This window comes from Muscardinus avellanarius, assembly GCF_963383645.1.
Source record: "Muscardinus avellanarius genome assembly, chromosome: 8".
NCBI lineage: Eukaryota > Metazoa > Chordata > Mammalia > Rodentia > Gliridae > Muscardinus > Muscardinus avellanarius.
Genome location: NC_137794.1, coordinates 34,613,843 through 34,624,167, shown reverse-complemented (window position 1 = coordinate 34,624,167; position 10,325 = coordinate 34,613,843). Strand labels below are relative to the sequence as shown.

The following is a 10,325-nucleotide window of genomic DNA, read 5'->3' as shown; positions in this document are numbered from 1 at the left end:
ATCACTAGGAATATTATGCTCCTTAAGAGGATAGCAGAACTGTCTCTTCCATAAATGAGAAATTCTTTATAGGTCCTCAGTTTTTTTGTTTGTTTGTTTCAAAAAGTGAATGAAATGAATGTGGAAATGCATAACCTACCTAAGGGCAATAAATAGCAAACATTTAAAATATATGTATATATTTATATATATATATATATATATTCATTTAAAGAAGTGAAGTGTCTTCTAAGTATTTTTTTTGTAAGTCAAATTCATAACATTCCCTAATCCACCATAGCAGCAAGGAAGCAGAAGCCTTAGTTCTACTTAATTCCTTACTTGTACCTGTTTTATAGATTTTAAAGAAAAATATTTTGGTTCATGTTACCAACCAATTAAATTAGCTTTTGCTTTTTCAGTCAACTTTCGGACTCGTCCTCTACTAGAAGTTCCAAAAGTCAAAGAGGTGTCTTCAAACAACAGCTGCCTTTGCTCCTCTTCAGAGTCATCCTCATTATAGAAAGCTGTCCTTCGACCTTGGTTTCTAGTTCTCATGTGGGGTTCAGAGCCTTTGAGTTCTTCAAACACTTCGTCTTCATCTATAATAGGATCGTCTGTCTTTTTTCGGTTACTTCTCCTTAGGACTTTAACATTTGCAGGAACTATAAGATCTGAATCTAATTTTTGCATTTTCATCTTCCTTTTGGGTTTTCTGCCTCCGCGGCTCTTTTTCTGTAACAAATCTTCCTTAACAATATTAGTTTCAGGAATAAAATTGCATGTTGAAGAAGGAACTACTTCATCTCTGAGGGGATGCATGTTATTTTGCTCTGAATTTTCTGGCTTTGCAAACTGTAGTTTTTTGGGCTTTCTACCCCTTTTCTTGTGTATAATTTCACCACTATTGGTATTAATGTCTACCTTAGGCTTCCTTCCAGGTCCCCTCTTCACAAATTTTGATGGCTGTCCTCCATGGCCATTTACTTGAATGGCTCCTGGTAGAAGGGAATTGTTCTTACAATCTCCTAAAAGGGAACAACAGGGCACACTTAATCCATGGAATTGATTTTTTGTTTGACACTCAAAGTTCGAGTCAATAAGGTCATTGGGTATAATTACGTGTAATAACATAATCAAATTTTTTTACTAAAATGAGGAAAGAATTGACAAGTGCCTAACTGATGAAGAAAGATTATTAATGAAGTTAGTAATGACCTCATAAGGAAACTAAAGCTCAGAACAAATAATTCAATTAAATGCTATATAAATGACAGCTAGAATTAGCAAAGGTCTTACTCTATCTTTACTATATATTCGAATGTATGAGAGCTTTGTTTTAATTACACAAGATGATCTTAAAGCAATTGTTTAATTAAACACAGGGGTTTTCTATATTTCCACCCTTTAAGAAATTCAATTATGAAAAAAAAGACAGTATAAAATTCATTATAATTTATCAATCTGAATAAGTAATCATTATCTTCTCCACTTTCTTTTAAACATTTGATCAGTGAGAGAAGGAAAAATAAACGATAATCACAACTGGAATAATTCTAACTCGTGTTTGACCTGCTCCCTTTGGAGTGGAATGATAACATCTAGAATATAAGAGTGTACAGTCTAAATATTTCTTTAGATTTCCTAGACTTACATGCTAAGAGTCCTAGATCTTCATGTAAATACTGCCAAATGACTGATTTATGTTAAGAATACTGACTCTAAGTATAAAGTTACGATGTGTATCATTTTACCATGATTAAAAATCCCACTGTAACAAATTCTACAATAAAGGCTTCATTTAAAAAAAAAAAAAGTGAAAATACAATGCTGTAAAAGATGGACTAGGTAGAAAAGATTTTAGAAATTAAATAGCAAGATCAGTTAGGGAACTAAAAGAATACAGTAAAAGCAAGAAATTATGCAGACCTGAATTAAAGTCATGGAAGAAAGAATGGACATGGGAAATACAGTGAAGGCAGAAAACATCCACTTTTGAAAAGATTTGGCTGCTGAAAAGGTTAGGATGATTCCTGATTTTTTCTTTTTCTGTGGTACTGGGGATTTGAATCCATGGACATTCTACCTCCGAGCTACACCTCTAGCCCTATTTGTTTTTATTCTGAAACAGGGTTTCAGTAAGTTGCTCAGGGCCTCACAAAAAGTTGCTGGGGCTGCCCTCGAACTGGTGATTCTCCTGTCCTCCTGTCTCAGCATTCCTAGTACTGGGATTGAAGCAGATGCCACCATCCCCTGCTTATTTTTTATAAATTTAATGGCAATACAGTTTGCTTTTGACACAAAACTGCAAGCCAAAGTATATTTCACTAAATTTATGAACATAGAATGTGACTTTTAAATGAGCAATCAAAAAGTAGATAAACAAAAATATCATTTGTAAGAAAGTTTTACTGTATCTGGATGAATAAAAGTAACATCTTACCTTGCTCAAGGACAGGTGATGACTTTGAAAGAGTGGATGCCTTTGAAAGTACAGATGTCTTCATCTTACGTTTGACTGGCTTTTCCTTTTCCACATTTTCTTTTGTAGAATTATTCCTAGTGCCATGACTAAAGGTGGACTGACCAGGACTTGACAGAGTATTCAAGGCTTTGGAATGTTTCACGGAATTCTCTAGTACTAGGACATAAACATAATAGATTAAAAGCTAAAACTTGTAGAACCTAGAAATGTACAAAAGATTTGGAATTGCTCCTGACTTTCTTGTACTGGCCAAGAGGAGAAAACAGAAAGCATGGTTAAAACTTGCTCAGGAAATCTACTTTCTTATCCTAGTTTTTATTGCAAACCCAGGGCCTCATACATACTAGGCAAGTATTCTACCACCCTAAGCTACACCTGCATAGGAAATCTACTTTCTAATTAGAAAAAGGCACATCCAATGAGAAACTTAATGGATTTTTGGCTTAATGGAAACTTAATGGCTTTTACAAGCTGTCCAGCCAGTTTAAGATTATGAAAATAAAGCCAGGTAGTGGTGCATGCCTATAATCCCAGTACTCAGGAGGCTGCAACAAGGATAGCAAGTTTGAGGCCACTGCAAAACTTGAGTCTCTTACTGAGAAAAAGAGTCTCTTAGACTCTGTTTCACTAAGACTTAGTGAGTCTCTTAGTGAGAAAAACAGTGTCTCTTACTGAGACTGTTTCAAAATAAAAAATAAAGTACGACTGAGTGTGTAGCTCAGAGGCAGACTGCACTGGGTTCCATCCCAAGTATACCACCCTCCAAGGTTATGAAAGCAAGTCTTGGTAAATGCTAGCAAGCACGTCTACATACTAGTATTTAAATTTTGGCATAATGAACCAGTTTGTTATTATTCTTAATAGTATTCTATATTGATATTCATAAACCTTAATTTTTTATTAAAAAGGTATTTTATAAATAGAAAAAACAAGAAAGCAAAAGAGGCATCTGCAGGAAATTACTAAAACCTGTGACAAAGTAAAAACTTGCATTAAAAAAAAGCCATCATCCACACTTCAAATTAAAAACTTAAAGTCTTACTTGTTTTCCCTGGCATTGTAACTGTATTAGCTTTTGAAATAAAAGTCTTTGCAGCTGATGAAGTCGAGGGTTGTTCAGTAGTGATAACTGCATCTACAACTACTCGGTTGCTTCTGGTTCGAACCACAGAACTTGATTCTGTTTTACCGTTAACTTGAGGTGCATTATGCCTTGGTGGTACTGATCTTGGAGGTGTAGAGAATGGAGAGGTAGAGATTTCTGACTTTAGCTGGGGTTTTAAGATTCTTTTTTTCCTTTCAGGGCTGTAAGCAAGATCATATTGTTAATCATTCATATAGCTCTATATGAATCAATGAAATAAAGTTTCATAATACTGTTGGATTCAATATTTGTACTATTATGAAATATGTTAAAATATGAGATTTGTAGTGAATTTCATATGGTTGTGAGCCTTTGAAAAGTGAATATTTAGTGAAGGATCGCCATAAATGCTACAGTTATATGACGGAAAGCATGATGCCACCACTAGCCTAAAAATGCTGTTTTACTGTATAGATTTAGCAGTTTGAATTTAAGCACTTACACTAGTAAAGCTTTAGTTTAAAAGATTAAAAATCCTCCACATCATAGGAACTTGCATGTCAAATATATCATTCTGCAATATAGGGAATAGTAAAGGAAGTATTAAAAAACACCAAGTTCTATCATTTAGATGAAAGTTACAGATCAGTTAATGCTATTTAAAAAATATTAAATACCTGGATGCACCACTACTGGAAACAGAACTGCTTCTATTTCTTTTCTTCCTCCTTTTGGTTATGGTATTTCGTTTATGAAAACGAAGAGCTGATTTATAATCTGATAAAACTGAACTAATGTGTTCTTCAAAGAAAGCAGAGAGGCGCAGACTCATGCTGTAAATCTATGAAGAAAAAAATGCATAAAACTGTTAAGATATTTTTCAGAGAAATGATCAGTGAACATTATAATTTAAATATTTTTCTAGTAAAAATGTTTCAGAACTTAAAATGTTTTTAATTTTTTAAAATCTCTCCTTAAAAAAAACATAAGCTAAGGCTTTTTTAAAAATTATTCAGATTTAAGTTTTATTCTGAATTCAGATGGCTCATATGGACACAACTGAATTCTAGCATATAAAAACTATGCCCAAGGGTTTGAACTTATTCTACACTGCTGCCTAGCATCTATTTCTTCTTATTACACTGTCGTATCTTGTCACTTCATGATGTCTTATTTGGTCTTAAATGTTACTCTTATTTTTATAACATCATTCACAAAAAATGCATATTTCCATTAGTGTGAAAAAACAGCTGGAAAAGCTAGGCCCAGATAGCTATAATACACACAAGACAATATGTATGCATATACTCATCAACCACACTGTGTTGGCAGAAGTAACCACTGCAAACACCAGAGAATGAAGTCAGTATTATTTCACAGAAGGAACCAAGTAGAGGAGTAGGACATTATTGAGAACAAAATACAATGTTATTTTTTGCTCTAAAAAAAGCAACATTTCAGTATTTAATTAGTTAATGAATTTATTTTTGCATTATTGGGGATGAAACCCAACGGCATTCTACCTCAGGGCTAAACTCCTAGCCCTTTTTTTTAATTCTTTATTTTGAAACTGGGTCTCACTGAATTGCAAAGGGCCTAAGTAGCTGAGGCTGTCCATGAACTGAGATCCATCCTCCTATCTCAGCCTCCCAATGCTGGGATTACACCCACCACCACGCCTGGCTTAGGTATTTAATATGCTTTTCTTTATTAAACATAAAAGAAAACAATTTAATTATATACCCTTGATCTTTTGCTTGGTGTATATGCTTTGGAATTACTAAAAATAAGTCTGACATCTTTACACAGCTCCATTGGAGACTCATAATTCCCAGCCTCTAAAGTTTCTCTAACAGTGGCAAAATCCATTGGAGTGTCAATAATGTCTCTGTAGTCCTAGGAGAGAGAAGACAAGTGGCATTATTTGTGCCTCAACATCCATATATAAAGATTCATATAAGCATTTTATGACCAGTGCCTTAAAACTATTATAATCACAATTGCAAAAATAAGCAAATTTTATACTACCTATATAAAGGCTGTTGGCTCATTGAAACACAATTCTAAGTATAACATCCCTAGACCCACAAAAAAAAAAAAAAAAAAAAAAAACACTAATATAGGATTTTAGAGTAAGGACAAAGAATACTGCAAATACTGCAACTTTTCAGTAGCCCTGAATATATAACTCTAGTTTTTAAAAACAATTTGACTTTGTACCATCAAGTTTATATTCTTTTTTTTTTTTTTTTGGTGGTACTGGGGTTCCTGGAAGCCCTTCTATCTCCGGACTACACTCCCAGACCTATTTTTTACATTTTTATCTGGAAACAGGGTCTCCTAAGCCAGCGCGCGCGCGGCTGGCTTCGAACCTGCGCGATCCTCCTGTCTCTGCCTCCCAAGCGCGGGGATTACAAGCGTGCGCCACCACGCCCGGCAAGTTTATATTCTTAATATTTAAGAAAGTAAAGATGGGACTGTTTTGTGTGTGTATGTGTGTGTGTGTGTTTTTTTTTTCCTTATTCCCAATCTTAAGAGGAAAACCACAATTTTCACCATCAAACATTAGCTGTAGAATGATGATTTGTGGCACTGGGGACTGAACCCAGCAGCATTCTATCTCTGAGCTACACCCTGAACCCTATTTCATTTTTTGTCTTGAAACAGGCTCACTCTAGGTTGTTGAGTCTCACTACTTGCTTTCCTCGAACCTGTGATCCTCCTGTATTGGTCTCGTAAGTACTATTACAGGTGTGTGCCACTACACTTAGCTTTTAGGATTCTTAATAGTCTTTATCATGTTGTACATGTTCCCTTTAATTCCTAACTTCTCTTATCAGTTTGTTTTAATCTGCATGTGTCTATTTGGCATCAAATTAATGATAGGGCCAATTACATTAGCTGTATTTTCTGTATTTCTCAGTATCTGGAGGCCCAACAGACCTGAGGAGACTGCTCATGATGAGAACCTATCTTTAGTATGTAAAACAATTAACCCCGAACATGGTGTCCCAACCAACGCCTTTCCTTTTTTTGCGGGTCTGGGGATGGAACCCAGGGGCATTCCACCTCTGAATTACACCCTCGCCCCAATTTTTTATTCTTTATTTTGAAACAGGGTCTCACTATGTTGTGGAGGGCCTCACTAAATAGCTGAGGCTGTCCATGAACTGCGATCCTCTGGTCTCGGCCTCCCGAAGGCTGGGATTACAAGTGTGTGCCACCATGCCCGGCTTCCAACCAACACCTTTTCTAATACTCACATCCAGCCAGTATTTCTCTAGCCCTTAAATCATCCCAGGGGCTAGGATTTGGGACACCTGAATTATTCAAAGCAACCCTAAGCCATATATTTATTTATTTAATTTTTTTTGTGGTACTGGGCTACACTCCCAGACCTATTTTGAAACCTACATATTTTGGACATAAGAATGAACGCTTTAGAAGCGTATTTTATTTAGCAGGACTCGTGCTTTATGGATTGGTGGTGAAAGGGAGGAGCAGTACTGCCTTAGAAGCCAGGTTTTCTTTTGGCCTCCACTGAAATGCAAGGAGTGAGGGGGATCTTGTTACTGCTGGGAAAAGATGAAGTTCAAAAGCCTCTGCAGGCTTTCACTAATAGCACTTAGGTTGGGGTGGGGTTCCTTGGTATTGCATCCCCACATGGCTTTCACTCATTACTTGTGGTGAAAAGTCCTAAATCTCCACCTAACCTCCAATGATAACACCATAAGGTAGGGGAAAGTTATGCAATTACTGCCAGGTGAGGGTGAAGTCTAGGCTCTCCTCATGGTCTCCAATGGTACCTGACAGCAAGAAAGAGTTTGCTTCTCTACTGGTTTTTGTAATTGGGAAGAAAGTAAGTTCAGAGAGTTTTCTATGGTATCTGGCTTAAGTAGAGTTTGTGTCTATCAGTTTTCTATGTTGCTCATCTGTGTCTTTTGATGGTTCTTTGGTGGTGGTGGTGGTGGGATGGAGGGAGTGGCGTGTGTGTCTGCATATGAAAGTTTTCCAAACAGTTTTTTATAGCCAGTGTTCATTACAATTTTTAGGCTAATGGCTTCTCCAGTATCAAATGGGATATATAAAGCAAGAAAGCAAACCCAGGGGAACTCACTACTGTGTTGGTCCTGAAATCCTAGTCTATCTGGGACCTAGTCTACTCTCCAACTTTCAGAGTCTTCCTATGTTTGTTTGATATGTAAGGTCTGTAAATTTTAGATCTACTTAGTAGAACAGGGAAGAGAATGCCTACTGCATTTTCCCAGAAGTCCAACTGCATTGTCTTTTGGCCAAAATATTTTTAAATACCTCAACTATAAGTTACTTCAAAGCCACTTTATAAAGTAACACAACAAAATGAGATTTAGTCTCTTTTGGTAATATTCTGATTTTGACAAAACACTGTACTATGTTCAGTCTACTTCATGTACCAAACATGGTCAAAATGACTTTGCCATGGATAGAAATTACCACTAGAGGAAAACTGTCATTTAAAATAAAGCATTTTAAAAGTTGTACCCTATACTTTTAAGACAGTTGCCCACCAAAATAATAGTTACAAAATTGTTTTATATAATGGTAAAACCAATGAACAACATTTCACCACACTTTTAAGGTAAATACTGTGACCTTAACTTCTATAATTGTTTAGATATCAAAAGCAATGGCTTTATGGGCTTTACAACCTTTGTAGATTTGGGGATAATATAAAAATGATATAAAATTTGTTAGTGGCTTGCAAAAACTTTAAATGCAAAATTTGTTTATGTAGAACATTTCATTTTTCTTGGCTTATATTCTTGGCTTCTAACATTCAATATATAGTTGCTGCTTGACACACCTCTATTCAATAAATAAATGGAACAGAATATTTAGCATGATAATTTCTGTAAAAATAGATTTAAAAAACATCTTGGTTTGAATATCTATTAAAATCAAAATGTGAATATGTTCATAGAAAAGAAGAATTATGAATAGCATGATCTGTCTGAAATACATAATTTAAATAAGGTTGATACTTAATTTATAGTAACTTCTGAAGTATGAAAAGCAGACTATCCAAAAGTTTTCTTATTTCCTCTGTGATGGCAATAAAAAAAACAAAACAAAACAATATGCCCCCATCAAGAGAGTACTACAAGAAAGATGAATTTTTTTTTTTTTTTTTTTTTTTTTTGCTTGCTTGCTTGTGCTATTTCTTGTCTGCTAATACTTTCAGCTGGTTAGAACAGGTCATATTTGCTACTGGTTCTCACCACTTTGAATACTTAAAAAAAAGACGCATTATTGTACATTTCCCTAATTATGAAAGGTAAGCCTATTTTTATAAAAATTCATTTGCTTATGAATATCCCATTTAGCCGTGGTACACTGGATATAGATTTATGTCCTGTACTTAAGAGTAAACAGTCATGTATCTGGGAGAGAGTTGAATCTCAGTTCAACATTAGTGAAATAAGTAAGTTGAACCAGTCTCTTAAAAAAAAAAAAAATTTGTCTCTGAAATTTTGAATTTTTGCTACTATTCTAGGTAAAGATTTGTTCTTGATATATCATGTTCAAGAATTATGCTTGTCAAATATTTATCAATCCTAGAAAATTCTCAGGTCAAATACTGTGCTTCTCCCATTTCCCACTGAAATTTCTATTAGATAAAATTTGAACCTTCTCATTCTACTCACATCTCTTACTCTCAGGGCTTTCATGTCTCTTTTTGTGTGTTGCAGTCTTTATGATTTCTTTAGATCTTTAGTAACCTGTCCAGAAATCTAATCTGTAAAGCTGCTCAATGAGTTTAAGTGATTTTTACATTTCACTTCTAGAATTTTATTTAGTTGGTTCTGTTTTGATATGTCTTACTCCTCTTTCCCCTCAAAATTTTTTTTCTTTTCTTTTTTTTTTTACAGTACTGGGGGATTGAACCCAGGGGCATTCAAACTCTGAGCTACCACTTCAGCCCTATTTTTTATTATTTATTTTGAAACAGGGTCAAAAGTGCAGAGGACCTTACTAAGTTGCTAAGGCTGGCTGTGAACCTACTATCCTCCTGTCTTAGCCTCCCAACACAAGCATGCACCACCACAGCTGGCTCAAATTTCTTTTTTAATGCTTCTTATTCTTTCATTTATCCCTGTAACCAAAATGACATTAACATTTAATGAATTTTTTTTTTCTTGGTGACATATACAATAATAGTCATCTTATATTGAATGCCTTACTCTGATGAAATATATTATTTCAGGATGACCTTAATTTTCTTGAGTTTTGGGAGCAAGGGTGATGATATTTCCATTTGTTGTTGTCATATATGATAGATCACTCTTCCATATATTTATTTCAAGATTGTTTAGGTAAAAATTAGTTGTTTTTCAGAATGGATTTCCATACAACATGATAGTAATAAATTTGTCTTAGGGAGCTCAGACAGTAGAGCCATTGGAAAAAACAATGTCTGTGGAAGGAATTATTCTATTCTTTTCATTCTGGAAATAGTCCAACAGTGCCGGTTTAGAATGGGTCAGTATTCCAAACAAAGGGAAATCCACAAGTTCCAAAAACAGAGAATAAAAAACCAGAGGACTATACAGAAACAGCTTTGTTCTTCTAGAGTTTTTAATACGAGGTGAAGTTCAACTTAGCCCAATTATCACACTGACAGAATTAAGTATTTCTCTTCCACTTTAAGATAATATTTTTCCTTTTTTGTAAATGACAAGTCATTTTATGATGCTTTTCTATTTACAAAATTCCTCTTCTATCATTACAAGTTAGAAT

The 10,325-nt window shown here is 34.8% G+C and overlaps 1 protein-coding gene across 1 annotated transcript in view; it reads right to left on the bottom strand.

The window, feature by feature from the left end:
• Positions 1–366: 366 nt before the first annotated feature.
• The window catches only part of PHIP (PHIP subunit of CUL4-Ring ligase complex), a gene marked incomplete at both ends in the record, with an annotated part of 114,241 nt that continues 104,282 nt past the window's right edge, over positions 367–10,325 (bottom strand). Inside the window, 5 exons of the mRNA XM_080700666.1 lie at positions 367–1,007; positions 2,423–2,620; positions 3,507–3,769; positions 4,226–4,389; positions 5,292–5,444. Of these exons, the coding sequence (XP_080556792.1) occupies positions 367–1,007; positions 2,423–2,620; positions 3,507–3,769; positions 4,226–4,389; positions 5,292–5,444 (1,419 nt within the window). The remainder of the gene's footprint in view (positions 1,008–2,422; positions 2,621–3,506; positions 3,770–4,225; positions 4,390–5,291; positions 5,445–10,325) is intronic.